The sequence below is a fragment of the Manis pentadactyla genome, chromosome 6 (genome assembly GCF_030020395.1).
Source record: "Manis pentadactyla isolate mManPen7 chromosome 6, mManPen7.hap1, whole genome shotgun sequence".
Classification (NCBI taxonomy): Eukaryota; Metazoa; Chordata; class Mammalia; order Pholidota; family Manidae; genus Manis; species Manis pentadactyla.
This window is the reverse complement of record NC_080024.1, coordinates 121,581,799-121,602,613: the sequence shown is the minus strand read 5'-3', so window position 1 is coordinate 121,602,613 and position 20,815 is coordinate 121,581,799. Positions and strand designations below refer to the sequence as shown.

General features: G+C 38.2%; 1 protein-coding gene across 4 annotated transcripts in view; it reads right to left on the bottom strand.

The window, feature by feature from the left end:
• Nucleotides 1–20,815, bottom strand: part of RIOK3 (RIO kinase 3) — a 23,325-nt gene extending 2,510 nt beyond the window's left edge. For 2 of the 4 annotated variants that reach the window (XM_036905757.2, XM_057504089.1), the window contains exons 1-11: nucleotides 20,584–20,815; nucleotides 13,955–14,070; nucleotides 13,221–13,366; nucleotides 13,020–13,127; nucleotides 12,711–12,820; nucleotides 11,832–11,975; nucleotides 11,056–11,183; nucleotides 3,359–3,556; nucleotides 1,944–2,103; nucleotides 459–539; nucleotides 277–366 (exon numbers count right to left, since the gene is read on the bottom strand). In XM_036905757.2, coding sequence (XP_036761652.2) covers nucleotides 277–366; nucleotides 459–539; nucleotides 1,944–2,103; nucleotides 3,359–3,556; nucleotides 11,056–11,183; nucleotides 11,832–11,975; nucleotides 12,711–12,820; nucleotides 13,020–13,127; nucleotides 13,221–13,366; nucleotides 13,955–14,070; nucleotides 20,584–20,646 — 1,344 coding nt within the window. In that variant the 5' untranslated portion in view covers nucleotides 20,647–20,815. Of the gene's footprint in view, nucleotides 1–276; nucleotides 367–458; nucleotides 540–1,943; nucleotides 2,104–3,358; nucleotides 3,557–11,055; nucleotides 11,184–11,831; nucleotides 11,976–12,710; nucleotides 12,821–13,019; nucleotides 13,128–13,220; nucleotides 13,367–13,954; nucleotides 14,071–15,452; nucleotides 15,549–20,583 lie in introns of all 4 variants that reach the window. The other 2 variants (XM_036905756.2, XM_057504090.1) reach the window with 2 other exon arrangements.

Genomic DNA, 20,815 nt, shown 5'->3' with positions numbered 1-20,815 from the left:
TAAATATCTACTTTGACTGCTCAAATATTTGCAGCCAAATTAAAAATTTACTCCCTTGCAAATTTAATTCAATCGCCGACGTATGAGACACGCAATCAAACACATGCTGAAAATGAAAACTGACAAACCGATCTTTTTATCTTTATCTTGAAAGCAGCCAGTAACCAAACCCTTGCAGCAATTTTTAAGAATATGGCCACCTTACTTATCGTAGGAATGAGAACAATATTTGAACCCTGTATCTCATAAAAAAGACCTATTAGTTTACATGCCTACCTGGGAGACATTCCTACAGTCACGGAACAAGAACTCTAGGCCGTGAGGATGGGTTGGTTCCACAGACTGACTGACATCGATCAACCAGACCTATTTAAATACAGAGCAAGTAGTGATTTCTTTACATTCAGTAACTTACATCAAGTCATTAAATCTGAACGTTAACAAAAGGCTCTCCTCACCTTCCCGGCATGCCACAGCATGTTATACTCACTAAGATCGGCATGGACAAGTGCACATTTGTTATACAACTGCTGCATCAACTGTGAGGAGGCAAGGCAGACATTTAGGAAATGAAGGAGCAATTCCAATTTACCCATACAACTAAAATGTCCAGGTCAACCAATATTTTCCAGAAAAAGCAAAACGAGGTTAACAAACTTATTTCCTCTTTATTTTGTATAGTCTAAGACTGGGCTGTTTTGTTTTAGGTAGGATGGGGAACACTGAGACAATGGAGGATATGAATGCATGACACTATTTCTTTGTCCACATGACAGCAATGAGATCAGGAGCCCAATGGGCTGACCTGGATTCCCACACGGATAAGGCAGCAGCCATGTTATGGTCACCAGCCAGGGGACTCAGGTAAGCAGGTGTGTACAATTCTAAAGTAAAAAGTACTTCCTGCCAGAGTGGGAGAGAGTTACCCTTATAAATTAAGTGGCCTTATATACTCATTATTAATATATACTCATTATTGGCCTTACATATTCATACATGGCCTCATATACTCAATACTAACCCCTAACCTTACAGACATCAACATTAATGCTTTGTTTCCCAGCCTTCATAGAGTCAAACAGGAAAGCATATCACTACTTCATCTCTTCCTCAGCCATTCCCCTGCTCAAAGATGCCAGAAAAATGAACTTAATTTTCCTTTCAGTGTTTTCCTCCTGGAAGCAGAGAAACTTGGATTATCTCCATAACTCTGTCTTAAATAACTAATTTGGGTAATACTTTCATATTCACATCAGCTGCTACATGATATGAGCGCTTCATGAAGTGCCTATATAAAAAAGGCATGTAAATTTCTCCACTGTTCAAATAAAACAATGACAGAGGAATAATGACAGTATTAGAAACATTTTCTTAAGATGAAAGGACATCATTTTGAATTCAGTTGCTGTCCTGAAGCAAAGTAGCTTCCTCAGTATCGCTGACACGTGCCTTCCAACTCTAATACCTGCACAGAGGGGGAAGTGCTGCTTACCATCTTCTTTTCAGCATCACTTGTAATGAGACCAGATCTAGTTTCTTCTAATTCCCCAACAGGTATTTTCTGTGCTGGTAACACTCAAGAAGGCATACAAGCTAATGAGGCACAGTCATCTGCTAAATACAGTAATGTCTACTTTTAGTAACGAAGTTTTGTGAATAATAGCTTCATATTCTATGTCTCTAATGCTAACAACTGAGCCTAACAGCTAACATATGAGCTAATAACTGAGCTCTGTAGGTCCACTTCATAGTTGTTTCTAAAATGATTCAAGACACCAGCATACTTGATTAAAGACAAATCTTCAATGTCAACATTCCCTCACAAACTTCAGTTTGCCTTGTTATAGCACCCTAAAATTGCAGTTTTTAAGGCATTTTTTTTAGAGTTTAGACAAAGTATGTTGGAAAGTCAGCATGTGACTGCTTTGAAAGGCACAACTTACATGAAGAGTTTGGTAGTAGGCTTCTTTCATTTCTTCACTACTGAGCTTCACTTCTTTCAATTTAGGGGCTGGAACTTGATCCTGGCCAATAAAGGACATAACTAAAATGTGTTTCTTGAGCAGTACAACTGTTGGACAAGGAATTCCAGCTCTCTGCATTCTATACAGAAAGAAATGATTAAGACTGTAAAGATCAGAAGGAAAGAATATTTTACTTATTCAACAAATAAATATCCAATGATAGTCTGCAGTGAGCTGCCACTATGTTCTACCCCAGAGATGTGGGAATGGGAAGACAGGAGGACACAGCCTCTGCTTTACAGAGCCCATGGACTGGTGGAAGAGACAGGTAGGCGAGGAGGCGATTACAGTTCAGCATGGTGCAGGCACCGGCCGCAGTGCGGGGCGGAGCTATGGCAGTAAGTGGTGCTGAGGAAGGCTTGGTACAACCATACCAACAGCAATGAGTCAGACCAAAACAGTGTAGGGAAATGCTGGTCTAAAGTTGGAAGCAGCTTGAGGAAAAGCGTGGAGGTATTCAAATGCATGGTCCATTTGGGGAGTGTCTATAAATAAACATAGCTGAATCTCGAGTAGCAGGAAGGGTAATGTGGGTCATGGCTACAGAGACAGGTAGGCTACACATCACAAAAGGACTGTGAGCTTTACACCAAAGGCTATGAGAGCTCTTGAAAAATTGTAATAAAGGCAGAGATGAGCTCTCGGTAGTATAAAAAAGAGATCAGAGAGTAGCAAGACTTCTTAGGGAATTATTCTATTTAGAAGTCCTACTATGTAAAAGAATTTTGCAACTAATAAATATGGATAATTACACTGGAAAGCAAACAATTTTAGAAAAAACGAAGTAAGATTAAGCTTTTAATGTATTAAGATATGGGAAGGTTAATGAGAAAGATTATTAGTACATCACTTGGTTGATAAAACAAATTCCTTGATAAATTCTTAGAGAATTGAGGAAAAAGTCTAATAAAGCACAATGCAATTTGACTGCTAAGACCCTGCCCCCACCAAATTAACAAACAATAAATGTCATAAACAGTTCCTGAAACAGAAACAGAAAAGGGAAATCACTATTTATAAGCTTAACTGGAGGCTGAAAAAAGATATTTAGATAAATGACAAAAAGTCTTAGGCAGGAAATGACTTCATTTTCCTCAAACTTTACTGAGGAAAAAAAAGAAAGTAAATGGCTTATTCATCCTAAAAGTATAAATTCAGGTTACATGTATGGAAATGTTTTTTAAAAGAAAGCCTTGTTGAACATTAGAATTTCAAGACTTTCCATAATTTCTATAAATGAATTTAAAAAAGAGCATGGATTTTTTGCTTGGCTAGTAGATCTAACACAAAAAAGTAATTACCAAGATTACTTCTAGCACAATGATTTTCTTTACCTTGTGAGATTGTGCATTTCTTTTTCTGCCCACATGCGGATGATCTTACGTGGATTTAGTTTACTGAAGCGATCTTTAAACCTGAAATCATCTTTAATATATTTGTCACGATTCTTAAACTCATTAAGGGTTGTTTTAAATACCTTGATGGCACATTCTGTAGGTATAACTTTACTATCTTCCTTTTCCTCCTCCAAGCTAAGTGGAAGAAAAAAATTTAAATCAGTGTAAGTTGTCAACTCACAAGTAAAACATTTCAAAATAAAGATTTTCTGATACAAAAGTCTATCTACATTCTCTGAGAATGTCAAGACTTTATTTTTTTAAGCCTTCAAATCTTAATAAAGTCTTAATAAAGGGTCTTAATAAAACCTTAGGTTTTAGTTTTTTAAATAAAAACATTTTCAAATTGTCAACCAGTTTTCAACAATTAAGATCCATAATCTTAATGATTATGGAATCAAACTCAAGGAACAATAAAGACATTCATACTTTAGGCTATGGTCTACCTGGAATGATTCGGGGGCAAAATTCAATGAAATAACAGAATAGACAAACTTTTAAAAAATGTCCCTTTTACTCCTTGCAGATACAAAGGTGAGTGAAGGGGCCTCTGACCCATAAATATGTAAGAGGGGAGGGGGAACAGAAGTACATGAATAGGACAGGTCCATTTCGAGTGGAAAGGTCAGACAAGGCTTCACAGTACAGGTGGCATATAAAACAAAACCAGCACAATGGAAAAGATATGAACAAGAGCAGTCACAGTATTAACAAAAACAGAAGTAGGAAACTACAGGACAGATAGAAGAAAAACAAACACTACAGTTAAGACCTGACTGGAGAGAGGAAATTAAGAAGTTAGAACTGAATGGACAGGATGTAAGGAGATTTGTGAAGAGCCTAACTGCCTGGGTGAGAAGCCTGGATATATTCCCAAATGCAGGAGGAATCACCAAGGGCCTCACACACTTCCTGAAGACCAAGTCCATAATGGCAGGAGGGAAGGGAGCAGGAGACACCAGGTGTGGAGCCTAACACAACAGTCCCACAGTAGTGGGCCACTGAAAGGGCTGGAACCATGGCAGTGGCAGTGAGAACACAGAGGAGGAGGATGGAAGGAAGGACAATATTTACCTTTAAATATTTGAAAGGATGTTAATCTGGACAAGAAAGGAACTGTATTTCCAGAGGACAGAATCTGACTCAAACTCCCATGCCCCCTCCTTCAGCACCATATTTTCCCAGCCTCCTCCTCCTCCTCTTCCTCTAGTTAGCCTCAGAAGGTTAAGAGTATTCCAACTGATTCTCAGTAACAGCCTTCTCTTACTAACTGCCTTCTCTTTCTGGGAAATTTCATTTAGCCCTATGGCTTTAAATAGAACCTACATATGGGCAGCACTTCTATCCTCAGTCCTTTCTCCAGAACTTCAGGCCCATTTATCCAACCCCTACATGACATCTCTTGGATATCTAGCAGGCATCTCAAACTTAACGTGTCCAAAATAAAATTCTTGATAACCACACCTTAAATCTACCCTTCCCTAGGCTCTGACCTCAGAAAATGGCACCACCCAGCTGCGCTGGGCAATGACACATCTTCTCATACTCCACACCCAATCCAACAGCACATAGCATTCACTCTTACCTCCAATGCACATTCCATTCTTCATTTTCACTACCATCTCCTTAGTCCAAACTACTGCTATTGCTCATTTAACCTACAATAACTTTTAACTGACCTTAATGCTGCTTCTCTTGCCCTCCTGTAATTCATTTTCCACACTGCAGTCTGAGTAATCTTTTGCACACACACACACACACAAATCAGCTTGGTTCCCACTGCACTTAAATAAAGAGCAGACTCCTTACCCTGGTTTACAGGGTCTTTCCTGATCTCAGCTCTGCTTATTTCTCCAGTCTCCTCTCCCCTTCACACACCATGCTCTAGGCATACTGGCTCTAGGCATACCAAGCTTAAACCTGCCTTAGCATGTTCTCTAGTCTAGCATGTTCTTTCACCTGATCATTATATTGCATCCCAGAGGTGTGAATCAAATCTTAGTTTAAATATCACTTCATCAGAGAAGGTGTCCCTATTCTACTAATGAAAAAAGTTGTCAACCAGGCACTATGACATTACCCTAGTTTAACTACCATAACACATAGCTGATATTTTTTGTTTTTTTATTATTGTCTTGGAAGGACTTTGAGGAGGGAGGAAGAACATTCCCTGAGAGAAGGAACCTTCCTAGTACCATTCATTCACTGGTGTATCCCTATTACCTGGAAGAGTACCTGGCACACGTTAGCAGCACAAACATTTGGTGAAAGGATGTATCAATTTTCAGGAGACAAAATTATAAAGATTCTATACAAGAAAGAAATTCCCAGTAATTTAAGGACGTTATAGACATCTTTGGACTTTGAGATAGTAAGTCAAAATCCCTGCCACTGGAATAGTTAACCATACATAGATAAGGCCTTATCAAAAATACCACTGAGATTCTTCACCTAGATGGCCTCTAGGATACAGTCTAATTTCTAAGATTCATCTTGTCACTTTCCTATTAAAACAAACTGTTTCTTAGTACACTACTCATCTCAGCCTAGCTTTTAAGGTCCACCTTACCAATTTCTGGTTGGCTTATAGAGTTTTATAACATACATCTAATCTCCTCATTGCCTAAACTTCAATCCTTCCATTTTCAGCTCTTCTGTTTTTTAAAAAGAGTTAAACATTATAGATCAAGCTTTAGTTTCCTTTGAGTAGTATTTTATTTCCTTTGACTACTATCCTGGGTAGTTCATTCTTCATTCCAGTTCTCTAGAGGCAATCATGGGCATGAACAGTATCTTCTAGTCTTTTTAAAAAGATACATACAGAAGTATCCATATACATAAGCATGTATTTAAAAAGCCACATATATTATTTCCTGTATGACAAAAAATTCAAACAGACGGCATACTATCATATTCTGCAACCAGCTTTTTGCATGCAATACTGTTGTGTTTTGTTGTCCATTTTTAAAATCCAGGTTAAGAGGTTGCAATCTAACTTAATCATGCTCTCTTCCCTGAACGTGACTGGCCAATGATCTTGTTCTGTTCTCTATTCCTATCTCATACAAAGTCTCATTTGTATAACTGTATTTGATTATGCAGTTACCTTTTATTGACCATAATAGTTCTTGCTGTAATGTTCTTCTCCTGGCTATAAATGCCATAAGCAATTTGAGAGTAGAAAACATGTCTTATACTTTATTCCCTGAAATATTTAACATAAATTTACTAGTAGAATATAGTTGGCACTGAACAACACAGGTTTGAACTGACTGGGTCCACTTATGCACAGATTTTTCTCAATAAATATATTGGAAAAACTTTTGGAGATTTGCAACAATTTGAAAAAACATTTTTTCACTAGCTTACTTTATTGTAAGAATATAGCATATAATACAAGCCTGGTAAGGCTTCCAGTCAATAGTAGGTTATTAGTAGTTTGAAGTTCTAAGTCAAAAGTTATATGTAGATTTTCCCCTGTGGGGGTGGGGGTAGTTGGAACTCCTAACCTCCACACTGTTCAAAGATCAACTGTAATTGTTGATTACTTGGCCAACCTGAGAGTTATAGAAGCCAGATTGACTTTGTGGTGGGCAGAACCCCAGAATCCTAAGATGGCCCCCAAGATCCTAGGCCCTGGCGTATACCCTGTATGTAGGTGGGAGGAATGGCCACTCACTTGATTATCTTACATTATATAGCAAAGGTAACAGTACAGTCATTTCATTTCCAGCATTACATTCCATTGTCTAAGACTCAGTCTTAGACTGGAGAGAAAGACTGCCCTGCTGGCTTTGAGGAAGTGACCAGCTGTGTGAAAGGGCCTGTGAAAGGGTGGCCTAGCCAGGACCTGCAGGGGCCTCCAGAAGCTAAGAGCAGTCCCTACCTAACAGCTAACAAGGAAGTGGAGACCTCAGTCTGCAGCTGCAAGGAACTGAACTGTGCCAAGGGAAGAGGGCCCCAAGCTTCAGTAAGGAATACAGCCCAGCTGACTCCCAGACTTCGGCCCTGTGAGACCCTGAGCAGAGCCCAGCTAAGCTCTGCCGTCCCAAACTTCTGACCTACAGAAACTATGAGATAACAGGTGTTGTTTTAAGCTACAAAGTCTGTGGTAATTTGTTATGTAGAAAACTAACTTTCAAAGGCATTTATTCTGGGTTGTAGAAAACCAAGTGTTCTCTAGTTTTGCTAACTTACAAATGCCAGATTATTATAGATTATACCAATTTTACCAGAAGGCAAGAGAGATCAGTCATTATATCAAAAAATCATTACATAAAACAGAAAATGGACAAAGGATAAATGAGGCAGTTTGACAAGAAATGAAATGGCAAAAAAAGTACTTGAAAAAAATACACAACCTTATTCATAATTAAACAAACACACACCAAACTATCTAAATGGTACTTCTCTTCTTTCACACTGGCAGTAACTACTGTCTGATAACAAAACCTATGCATCATGAGGATGGGAGAAACAGCCTCATACTGCTGGGTGGCAGCACAAGCTGATTACCCTTCTCAGAGGGCAATTTGGCAGTGTCTACTGACATTCAGAACACACACAACGTGCAGATTTGACTAGCTCATAGGAAGAATTCCATTTGCCCTACCATTAAACAATACACACAAGTTCAAGATTTATGACCTCTGGTGTGACATAAAGAAAAATCTTTTTAGATGTTTAAGAATCAAGAAACACTGCTTGCTACAATAGCCAGCTGAGGCCCAAACAGTGAGCTAAATCTGGTACTCTATTCAGGGAGGCCTCCCATTATTCTACAGAAAGAGGAAAAAGTACAGATAGTCTTTGCCTCAGCAATTTCAGTGTTAGGCAGTTGGCTTAAGGGTGTATTTACAAAAGCACACCAAAGTCAATGTCCAGGGATAGCCTGTGTATCCACACCATGGGATGTACAATAAAAAAGGGGTGGTATAAACTAGCAATACAGAAAGATATATTAACTGAAAAACCAAGATCCTGAACATGCACAGATTTTTCTCTAGTGTAATGTCTTTTATATAGACAAAATAAGGGATACGTGCATAAAAATTTCTGGAAGGCTAGACTAAAAACTGTTAACAGTGGTTATCTTTAGAGAAAAGATCTGTGGGGCAAGGGTTGGTACGATGAAGGCTACTTTTCATTTAATTCTTGCTATAAAGTCTTAATTTCTACCTTAAATGATCTTTCAATAATTTGTGTCAGTATGTTATATTTGCCTGATCCCAGGAATCCTCAAATGAAATTCAGAAAGAGGGCAACACAGTTTCAAGAATAAATAAATGTTTAAGATTAGTATATACCAGGTGTTATCAAAAATGCTCTCATTTGTCCCACAAAAGTCCTATGAGGTGAGGATCAGCTTTTAAATGAGGTTTAGTAACTTGCTCTAGATCATGCAGCTTGAAAAATGTTGAGCTATTTCATCCTAATACTCATTTTTATCCTTTTCATTTTGGAACATAACAATATAATTCCCTATATGATTATATAAGTATGTCTTTAGAGAGACCGGTTATACAGGTTAAGAAAAGTAAGGACTTGACCAACATTGTTTGAATCCTCTTAAGTATACCATAAATACCTTCTAAACCTAAAAAAAACTAGAATAAGTTTATAATCTATTTTGACATTTTTGTTTGCACATAAAGTTAAGGTACAGGAATAACTGAGGAAGTATAAGCCTCACTAGCTTACTTCAATAGTAAGTAACCAGATGATTTCATATTTCTGACTTAAGCACTTTCTCTAAACAGGCTCCATTTTTTTTTTTGGTATCATTAATATACACTTACATGAGCAACACTGTGGTTACTATATTCCTCCCATTATCAAGTCCCAACCACATACCCCATTAGTCACTGTTGTAAGTAAGATGCTATAGAATCACTACGTCTTCTCTGTGCTATACTGCCTTCCCTGTGAACAGGCTCATTTTTTTAAATGTTTCTCTTCAAGACATTCTTTAAAGAATGTGTAAGTGAAGTGGGTAAGATCTAAGTACTATAGACCTTTAAAAGATGTTTCCTTAAATGATGCAACAAACATTACTTAAAGCGATATTTTTTCCTATCCTATAAAGATAAGTGATCTTTATTTTATACCTGACTTTTAATTGGATTGCATCTAATGTTTCATCAAGGATGATATTTGCTGTGTACTTTAAACCTAGTTTGCCAATAATTTTAATCATAAAAATGAATTAAACTGTTTCATTCCTAGGCATATGACCAAGAGAATTGAAAACATAGGCTTACACAAAAACTTGTACACAGATGTTCATAGCAGCATTAATCGTAATAGCTAAAAAGCAGAAACTACCCAAATGTCCATCAACAACTGGATAAACACATGGTGTCACATCCATAAAATGGAACATTATTCAGCCATAAAAAGGAATGAAGTTCTGATACATGATACAATGGATGAATAATAAAAACACGATGCTGAGTTAGAGAAGCCAGACATAATGCACTCACATTTGGTGACTGAGTGTATATGAAATGTCAAGAACAGGCAAAACCACAGAGACAGAAAGCGTACCAGCAGCTGCCAGAGGATGGTCTGGGGACAGAAGACTGGGGAGTGACTGCAATGGGATTTCTTTCTGAGGTGACAAAAATGTTCTGAAACTAGACAGGGTCTATGGTTGCACAACTTTGTGAACCCACCAAAACCACTGAACTGTATATCTAAATGGTGAATTTTATGACATTTGACCTATATCTAAAAAAAATGCATTGGATTTTACCAGTGTTTTTTCTGCATCTATTGAGATTATCTTATTGAACTTGTCAATGTAGTGAACTATAGATTTCCTCACTTTTACCATTCTAGAATTCATTAAATAAAGCCTCTTGATATAAAACTGTTCATTACGGGACGAGGTCATCACTGTCTTGTGCGCCCTCCTCTGGTTTTGATACCAGGATCATGCTAGTCTTGTAGAATGAGTAGCTTTCCATTCTCTGCCACAGTGTGCTTGGGATGTGAACAACCTGTTCCATGAAGGTTTGGTACTGATCCTTCATGAACTCTTTTGGCCTGTAGCCTCTTTGGAGCAGAAATCTTTTACTCTTATTTAAGTTTTTTCATGATTAGTCTGTTCAGTTTCTACTTGTTTTTTTGGGCGCATTTTGGGAATTCTATATATTTTCCTGGAAAATTGCCCATTTCATGTTAAAGCTGGTATTTCTTAGAGTAAGGATCGGAGTTTTAAGAGAAGGAATCAGTAGCTGTTCAGCATTATGTCTTCTCATCCTGGCACAAAAGGGCTCTACAGTGAAAAGACCATGGGTTTTGAGACAAACCCAGTTACAAATTTTGCTCTGTCACTTACAACTGCCTGTATGATATGGTATGATCACAATAATGTAGAAAATAATATTTGTACAGAGAGAAGACAAGAAGAATCTACACAAAACTACTAATGGGTTCTCCCTGGGTGTTTGGATCAGGATGACCGTATTTCTTTATTCATCCTTCTATTGTCTAGACTTTCTGCAATAACACTATTTAAGTATTCTGCTTGCCATGCAGCATTGATATATGGCTTTGGGTAGCTCCATTTATATCAGGGAGAAGAGGCTAAGCCTTTATTGACATGATAGTATTATATTTTGCTCATTTACCTCCCTCCATATGCATGAAAGACAACAGATTCCTTTCCTGTACTAATACAGCCAGTGATTGTCTCCAACATTCCAGAGTTGACCATTTTATACATAAGCAAACGTGTCTTAGGATCAACTGCTTTTTCCTGCAAAAGACAAACAACTATAAGTGAAAATGACTGGTAATCAAAAGCATTTTATGAGTCATTTCTAATATCTAACATTTAAAATATTTACTTTTCTAACCTTTATTATTTAATTTACATAGATGTATATTTTAACAGGCTCTTAAAAGAGTGCTGTCAAGACAGAATTCATTCCTATGACTCTAATGTCTTGGAAAGTGAGACACTACCGTATCTCCAAAGTTTAAATAGCTCTCCTAATATACTTACTATTAGGTTTTTTTTCTAAAGGTTTAAAAATTAGTTTATTCTCAAGATATTAGATACTATCTTCATTAATGTAAAACATTAGACACTATCAAGTTATTACATGTCATAATGTGACAGGAAAACTTTTTTTTTAAATCTTGAAAACTCATATGCAATGTAAACTTTACAGTTCAAATTAATTATGACCACTAAAATGTTAGTTTAAATAAGTGTTACCAACCATTACATTAATCTGAAAAGTCAAATAGCAAAGCTGCTTGGATTTTATTTGTATCTTTGATCTGAAAGCCAATCTCATGAAAAAAATACCAAACAAAAGTTTTGTTTTGTTTTTTTCTCAAACATGATGTTTTCTAATATGGATCTTTCCATTAAAGACTAAAACGTAAGAATGCTCACTGCAGTAGAATGCTCCTTTTTCTCATGGAGGCGGGCACTTCGACGTTCTTCTGAGTAGGCATGTTGCTTTAAAGCATTGAAAACATGGTTTGATAGTTTTAAATCCATTCCAATTCCATCTCCTACCTGAAACCCAGGTGCAAACTGCCAAAAAGAAGAATTATCATCTGAATACTTTAAAATGGAGACAGTAAAAACAAATAAGGAGAAGATAAGTCTTTACTTCGAACAGGTTTCCTACTCAACAGATAATCAGGCTAAACAGAAAGCAGAACCATAGGTGTTAAAGAGAAAAGGTAACTAATAATAAACCCAAGAGGAAGGAGACTATTTCTAGAATTTAGTATGTTTTACTTAATAAATAATTGTGTTAAGTGTTGATGTTTTATATTAACAGTATTTATGAAAAGGAAAAATGCTAATTTTTTTTCAAAAATCACATTTTATTTCTGATTTTGCAGGAGTAGTTCAGGCACAGGATTAAAAATTCATAAAGTATAAAAGGGTATATTGTACAAACAATTCAGCTCTCCCATTTCTATCCCCCAATCACCACTGTTATCTGTTTCTTGAGTAGGGGTGCTATTCTATAGAAAATAATATGCTGAAAATAAATGTTACTTTTATAAGAACTGTTTCTTAATTTTAGAATCTATGTAAATAAAGCTGGTTTTCTTAATATTATTGTAGAATTTTATTCTGGGGTATATTACATTCTCATTAGCAGCTGAGTTTTCATGGTATTATTTTGTCATCTAAAGTATCTTTCAGAAGAACCAAAGATACTTTCAGATATTTAAGATACCATATTTAGAATCCCATGTTTTTAACTTACTCTAATAAAACTCTTGATCAGAGATAATACTTTCAGTAACTTACATTTTCCATTCTGGCTGTATTCTTTCTCCCACATACTACTTCATCATGCTTCGTGGTGATGTCTTTTCCTTTTCCAATAAAACCCTTTTTCGGGGTAGGAACTGGTTTTGCTAGAGGCAAGTAAGACAAGTATGTAAAAATATCAAATACTAAACTGCTGCATTCAATACTGTCTGAAAAGATAACTAAATGTAATGTAAGTTACCAAACAAGATTCAAAGATAAACATAAAATACAAGGATTCACTGGGAAACTCAAGTCTTCCTATGTCCCCATCCTACTCCCAGCCCCCAAAATCAAAGCAGATACCTGGTATGTAGGGGTCATCACAAGTATCCTGCCAGTCAACCTCCTCTTCTGAGCTATCACTGTCTTCATAAGGATGCACTTTTCGGTAATTTTCAAAGGAAATGGAAACTGAAAAGACAAAAATACTTGCAGATTTATTTAGGAGCATGTTACAAGAACCTTGTACCACCCAATGGAGCTGTCACAATAAGGTCAAAGTACCTTTGCTATCTCCATTGAATTTTTTTTCTTCGCGCCTAAGCTGTGCATCGTATTCTCTGTCAAATTCCATCTGTAGCATCTGTGCCAGCATTAGGTCGCTGGAAGTGTCAATGTTTTCTCCAGTAATAAATGGTCCTTCAGCAACACTATTCAAAAGAAGGCAATACAAATTAATATAATGTGCTTGTGTAAACAGATGCTACCAATTATGAGAGTAGGATGTGACTTTTCACTGTTAAAAATTGTACTGAAAAACACTTTACCAAACCATTCAGCTTCTCCTGCCCAGCTGCCTGCTGGCAGGCCTCTGGGACAGCACCAACAAGGACTAAGAGAGCTGTGAGAGAAAGATAACAGGGTCTGTAATAAAATCCAAACTGAGACCCAGAGTCCACTCATTCTGTGTTCTGATCAAAGGAGAAGTAGCATATATAGGAAAAGATAAACTAAAACATCTGATGAATGTTTCATTACTTATTAATTTTGGAGATCATCAGGTTCAACTGTTACTATAACTAAAACCCACAGAAACAGTGGTTTGCACAAGATAATACTGAAAACGAATCACAGAACAACAACTAAAACTCAAATTTCAGAGGACTCCCAGTGTGGTGTTCTTTCTACTGCCTTTCTCAATACAGTTCTTAATCATTTGCCATGACAATCACTGATCAAATTCTAAACCTTTGCTACAACAGGCTATACAATATAGATTCTTTGTGAATTTTACTTACGCAGCTTCAGGAAAAGCAGCAGCTTCTTCTTCTAACTGCAATTCTTTAGCCAACTGTTCACTCATTACATCAGCCAGAGAACAAGATACTGTATTTTGAGGGGTACCCCATGGACACTATTAAAAAAAAAAAGTAAAGGAGCAATTCAATTCATAATAGTGAAATTAAAGTACCTTCCAAATTTGGAAACAGGTTCTTTTAAGATTTAAACTTAAAATCAACCGAAAATGGATGATTACCTACTTGCAGATATCATCTTAAAAGCAAAAATATCTCCCAGCTCAAATCTATTCAAGGGTAAATGTAAGCTAAAATGGCCACAAGCACTTTCTAACCTGTTTGGTGTGCCCTTTTAGTTGAGAGGAAGCACCAGACTATTATAGTACCACCCCACCAGCCAATGAGTTCAAACAATGTCCCTTGTTCCAATTTAATGCTCACCAAGCAACCTTCTACTTATAATTTGGCTTCCCATGTAGATTATTTTAGGAACAGACTATACCAACCAGCACAATTCAAAGCCCAGTTAGAAGTCTCACACCTCATTCTAATTTAGGCAGTAAGCTTCTACAGGTAAAGAGTGTGTCAGCCCCTCTCAGACATCTTGGGATAACACTACAAGAGAAATAACAATGACAAATAATCCAAACTAGGCTTCTGAACTTTAAAAGCTGAGAAAAGGCCGTGAAACAGTATCACTACAGCACAGTAACACTGCCTCTAGGAGACTCTTCTTGGGTGGCCAGCCACTCAGCCTTCCTCAGCCCTTTTGAAGTTCAAACTGCAGGTTCATTTCACAATTCCTAATTTTTGAGGGGGCAAGCTTTACTTAGCAGAAGCAAATGATTATATTTGATAACCTAGTGATTAAGAGCTTTAATACTGAATAAGATGTCTAAATACATCCTGCACTTGCTTAGCTCTATCGCCCTTCCAAGATGTTACTCCAAGGTATCCCCCTCCCACCGCAGGCTACTAGGAGAGACTCCTGGTCCTATTTCCACCTCTACCGCACCATCACAACACAATGATTTTTCTAAAATGCAGGTTTGTTTGGGTCCGTGTTCTTACTTAAAGTTTTTTTTATTGTTTTAATATTTCCTGCTGCCTTAAGTCCCAACTCATTCTTTAACTATTACTGAGTGTCTAGAAGAAAACATATGATGATATCAGTTTTAGTCACAAAATTGTTTAATCAAGGTTAGCCAGTATAGGCCCTCCAGCTGGCCTAAGGGCCTGTTGACATGACTCCTAGAGACAACTGGGCAGCTGACCCTTGTTCAGATTCCATAGCATTGAGGTTCTGGAAATTTACCTGGTTCAAGCTGTTGGGAGAACTTAAGGGTGATAAATAACTATATAGATTGGAGTGCTTAAGGGTGATAAATTCTAACTATCTGTGCCTAACACTGTGTCAAGTTTTATTTAGTCTCACCTGAGGCTGAAGATAAGCACCTGGCTGTCTACATACACTAGTCTATTACAGAATTATTCTGACCTTGCATAAGGCTGGAACTGGAGAGAACAAGGAGGCTTCTTCAAGGTCTGGTGTGATTCTCATTCACGCAGATCTTATGGGCAACTGAGTACTCTCCTGGTGAGGATATTGAGGTATATAAACTTTAAGCTCTCTGTAATCTGAAGAATACAGCTAGTCTTTTGGCCACATACTGACTCCCTTCCGAATCCTCTACATAGAACACAAAATGCTGCCTCAACCTAGAAACACGTCATCTGATCAGTTTCAAAGTCCAGGTTCCAAAAAACAAATGACTGTATTTGCTAACTCAGAACTGTCAATGACGTTTTGCAATGACTAATAGTAGAATAACAGACATTGTAATATTCATTATATTTGAGTCACTTGGCTAAATATACATAACTTACATAGATTATTTAAGTCACAAAACTGAGAAGTTACAGTATCACCCCCATAGTAAAGATTTAGAAATTGAGACACAAAAGGGTTTTATTTTTTAACCTATGATAACACTGTAGATGGAAGTGCTGAGATTTGAAACATGGCAGGGGGACTTAAGAGGCTGTACTCAGCACTGAGCTGTACTGCTACCCTAATCCCCTTGTCCTAGACTGTGAAAAGCAAACTGCCTGCTGCCTGCAATATAAAATCCAAATTCCTCAGCAAGGAATGCTCTTCACAGTATGATCTAATTTATCTTTCTGGTCTTGACGCTCATCTACCCTATGCTCTAGCTATGCTAACTATAGGCCAAATATGACACACTTTCATCCTTCATGCCTTCACACATGCTCTTCTCTCTCAATGGTTTTCCTTTCCTTTTCTATTTCCCCCAATTAAATGCCCCCTCCTCCATAAGGCTGTCTCAGTTTCATCAGACAACATCAGATCCTTTCCTTTGTGTTCCCATACAACCATGCAAACCCTGTAAGTGCAGGACCAATCATTGTATTATAGTTAATGCATCAGCCATAATACAGCATGAGCCCCTTGAAGAGTGAGATAACTTCGCATTCTCACAGCCCAGCATAGAGCTTCCAACATAAAAAGGCACTCAAGTATTTATTGAAAATATGTGTCAAAAGGAAACACTGGAGATATTTCATAGAACTGCGAGGTTGTCCCTGGGCTGTAGAGGTCTGATGCCTTTCTACGCCCCTACTATTCTTATGTCGTTATCTCCATCTTGAAGCTGGCCCCTCAGCCCACTCACTTCTGGTGCTTCTAGTCTTACACCATCCGTCAATTAACTGTACTAAGGTCTTAAAGTATTAACTGACAATTCCTCAGAAGAGGCAAAATTGACAGGCAGTAATTGTGTTATTTTGAGGCAGAGATTTACCTACTTTCAAGACTGAATCACATAAAGGGAAACACGTAGAGACTGCAGAAGGCACCGTGCCACTCTACCTGCCAGCTCCTACTGATCTTGCTTCTTGGGGCATTATAGACTCTAGAGCTGTACTTGCCTGTACGTCTGCTGACCAGCTCAGCTGGGCTGCCTCACAGTAAGGCAACTTCCACAGCTGAGGGGAAATCAATACTTTAGAAAGGTGGCCAACTCCCACTCTTTAAAATCAAATCTAAACTCCTCAAACAAGCAGTCAAAAGCCCTCCATAAAATTGTCTGGGCTGTTGTGTGAGGGACAGCTGCCAGGCAGGGGGCTGTCCTCCACGGGGACAAAGGGCTTCTCCTATGAACAGGCACCACCAGGTGTATGTAAGGGAATCAAATGGCAACTCCTCAATAAATTTTAACATTCTCTGTGAACAGAGAAACTTTGCCAAATGTTAAAATAATAATAATAAAAATCTAAGGAGATAGAAGGAAAAAAAACCCTCCAAAATCTTGCTCTATCCTAGCTATCCAATGTTATTTCCCATCATTCCCTTCATCAACACAAACTCCCCACAGCATCAAGATCTGATGGGAAGCCCACACAATCCTTCCCAGTTAGTTATTCTGCTTTAAATGACATCTATTAAGCCCATAACTAGCGCCGCTCCCCAATTCTTTCCTGTTTGCTGAAGACCCCGGCTATCCATTGTTTCCTGCCCTCTGAGAAGCAACACACCACTGAACTCTGCTCCTTGGGGTTCTTAACTACTGCCACGTTCTGCCACACCAGTGGACCATGGAGTAGAGTGAAATCATACCCCCGTCCTCCAAGCAACCAAAGATCACCCCTGGCTGCCCATCCTTTTTTTTTTAAGGCTTTACTACAAACAACTATGGGGAAAGAATCAAGTACAATTATAAACGGCCAACATGAAAGAGGCACATAGTAACAAAAATTCAGTCCTCAATCTGAAACAAGTCAAGAGAACCCCTAACCCAAGGGAAGGTCCCATTTTTGCCCCTGCAGCTGGAAGATATAACCTAGGCAGAATATTTAAGTGGGTAATTTTATTTTCAAGACAATGGTTTCTGGAAAATGTGATCTGGATCAATATAAAACTAATCTGTTTTTTTTAAACTTTTAATTTTGGAGTAGTTTTTTTACATCTACAGAAAAATCAGATAGCACAGAGAGTTCCCGAATATCCCAGTTTCCTCTGTATTACTACTGTACATTTGCCATAATTAATGAACCAATATTTACATAGGATTATTACCTAAAGTCAATATTTTATTCAGATTTCCTTAGTTTTCCCAAACATCCTTTATCTATTCCAGGATCCCACCCAGGATACCACATAACATACAGTCATAGTGTCTCTATAGGCCCCTCTTGGCCATGAGTTTCTCAGACTTTTCCTGTTTTTGATAACCTTGACAGTTTTGAAGAGTACCACACCCATTTTTTATAGCTCCTTTTCAACAGTTATGCACTTTCTCACTTTTGCCCATAGTTTGCCAATCCACCCTTCTTAGAATATGCCTAAAATTCTTTGTCCATAATAGCAGTTTGGCATTTTATAAATAGCACCCCAGACCTCCAGGAAGGGGTCCCAAGACCCTTTCAGGGTGTCTGCAAGGTCAAAACTATTTTCCAAATAATATGAAGACATTCTTTGTCTTTTTCTCTCTCATTCTCTCAAGTGTATATCATGTATGGTAACAGTTTCCACTCTGTATCAGATATGAATATCACTCTGAAGACTACTGGAATGTGTGCTTGTATATTCTTGTGTTTTCCAAATTTCTCTAAGGTAATAAGTTTAGAATATTACCTTATTCTAAGGTAATATTCTATGACCCTTTAAATGGAACAAATGATCTATGTTAGCATGTAAAGAACAATTAAGAACCTTTTTAGGATGCATTTCTTTCATCTAAAAATGAAGATTTTTAGAGAGTAACTCAGTTAATTAACTCAGTAGAGATTAATTACTGTGCTCTTATCCATCTTCGATTGCTACAATGTACATATCTCTAAGGATGGATTTTCTTTATATACTTCAACTAAAACATATCAAAACAGAGTAGAAGAAAAAAGCAGATACGAGAATACACCTGTCTCCTATGAATTCAGACATTAAAGACATTTGCAAAAATGCAAAACAATACTACTCTTCACTAATTTTTTGTTTTGAAAAAGTTTTATATAGAAATGCTATTTATGTTACATGTTAATCATTTAATAAACATTTTTCAGTATCTGTTTTAATTTCCGATACAACAAATATGAATAGATATAACCAATATAAACAAAAGTTCTTTGATTCTTAAAAGTGTCAAAAAGCCCTGATTTAAAAGTTTTGAGTTGCCGGCTTTTAGCATTCTTTCCATTTTTAAAACCTCCGTGAAATCTCCACCTCCTCAATGTAGGCTCTATAATAACTCAGTATTCCAAGGGGTTAGAGAAGGAAAGGACTGATACTTGGGGCATCTTTCTGTTTTGCCTGTGAAAATGCTGTCTTCCCAAGAGAACATTCATAAACCCAGGAAGATTTTGTTGATGAATGATGAAAATGAAATTTTATAGTTCTGACGATGTAAACTTAAATGAGAATATGACTGATATCAAATGCTTTATTACTGAACTAGCTTGGAAGTGAAATTTTTTCTGAGGTTAGGTATTCTGAGCAAAGTTTGTCTCATTTGACATTTTTACTAGCATTTACAGATGCTTAACTGGAGGAATTTAACATGTAAAGTATGTGTATGTTTATTAGTGTCTGTTTACTGGTTGTCCTCTTATGTTTACTCTTCTTGGCCTCGCCAACAAGGCCTTCATAGAAAAAAAATACGCAAGATACGTTAGACGTAACTCTATTTGCCAAGGGATTACCTCAGATTCTCCCTACAGTTGTATAAGAACTTTCATACAAATAATTTCCCTTTTCCTAATAGCTAATTATTTCCCCCTTTTTTTGTTTAGGTCTAGCCTGAAGAGCCAGTAAGATTGACGAGTGACCCTTTAAATGGAACAAACGATCTGTGTTAGCATGTAAAGAACAATTAAGAACCTTTTTAGGATGCATTTCTTCATTACCTTAACTTGATGAACCCCAAATCCCAACTGAAGCACTCCCTTGCTTGGAAGCAAACCCTACTGTGTTGGAAGTCTTCTCATCCTTCTAACTTAGGTATCATGAAAAGGAGCAGCATGGAAACCAGAAGTCAAATGTGAAATAAACTGAACAGTTGGCCACTACAGGAAAAATCTTTGACTTTGAAGCCCAGGCCGGTAATTAGAATTCACAACTATACTTCCAGGATGCAGCGTACACTGGAGTATTAGCCTGGAGGAGGGAAGAGGAGCCTGGGTTTATCTTTTACTATTTCAAAACAAGAAATTGCCAAAGTAAGGCAACCACACTTGTCAAGGGAAGGAAACAGTGGCCTAAACCACCTTTCTGTAGGGCTTTCTGTTTATTATTGAGCTGACTCACTTGGCCCTTAAAAAAACAACATCGGGCTTGTTTTCCGTCAAACGTCAGCGTCTCTGAGCTAGTACTGCGCAAATACGTGTTACAGAGGTTCAGAAACCGAGACGCAGAACGGAAGAGACCCCAAAGGGCCCAGGGTGGCCGTGCGCAACCCGGGTCGGCCTCCCCGCCTCTCCCACCCGCCTCCCGCCAGGCCCACCGCGCGCGGTCGCGGGGGCCCGCCCGAAACTTGCCGCCTCAGCGCTTGCCACCCACTCCCGACCTTCCGAGAGGGGCGGCCCAGGCAGGTGCGTCAGTCCCGACCGCCCCTCACCTTGCTGGGTCCCCATGGCGCGGCCGACCCGGGCTCAGGCGATGCCACTCCGACCAGATCCATGTGAGGGAAGAGGCCCGCGACAGGGAGAACGGAGCAGCGCGGCGGCAGAGCTGGGAAGCGGTGCCCGCGAGGAGTCAGGCGGCGGGCAAGGCCGACGGGTGGCCGGAGGGAAGGTGGTAGATGGTGGCGACGGCGGCGGCCGCCGCGTGCGGAACTAGGTCTCTCCTCT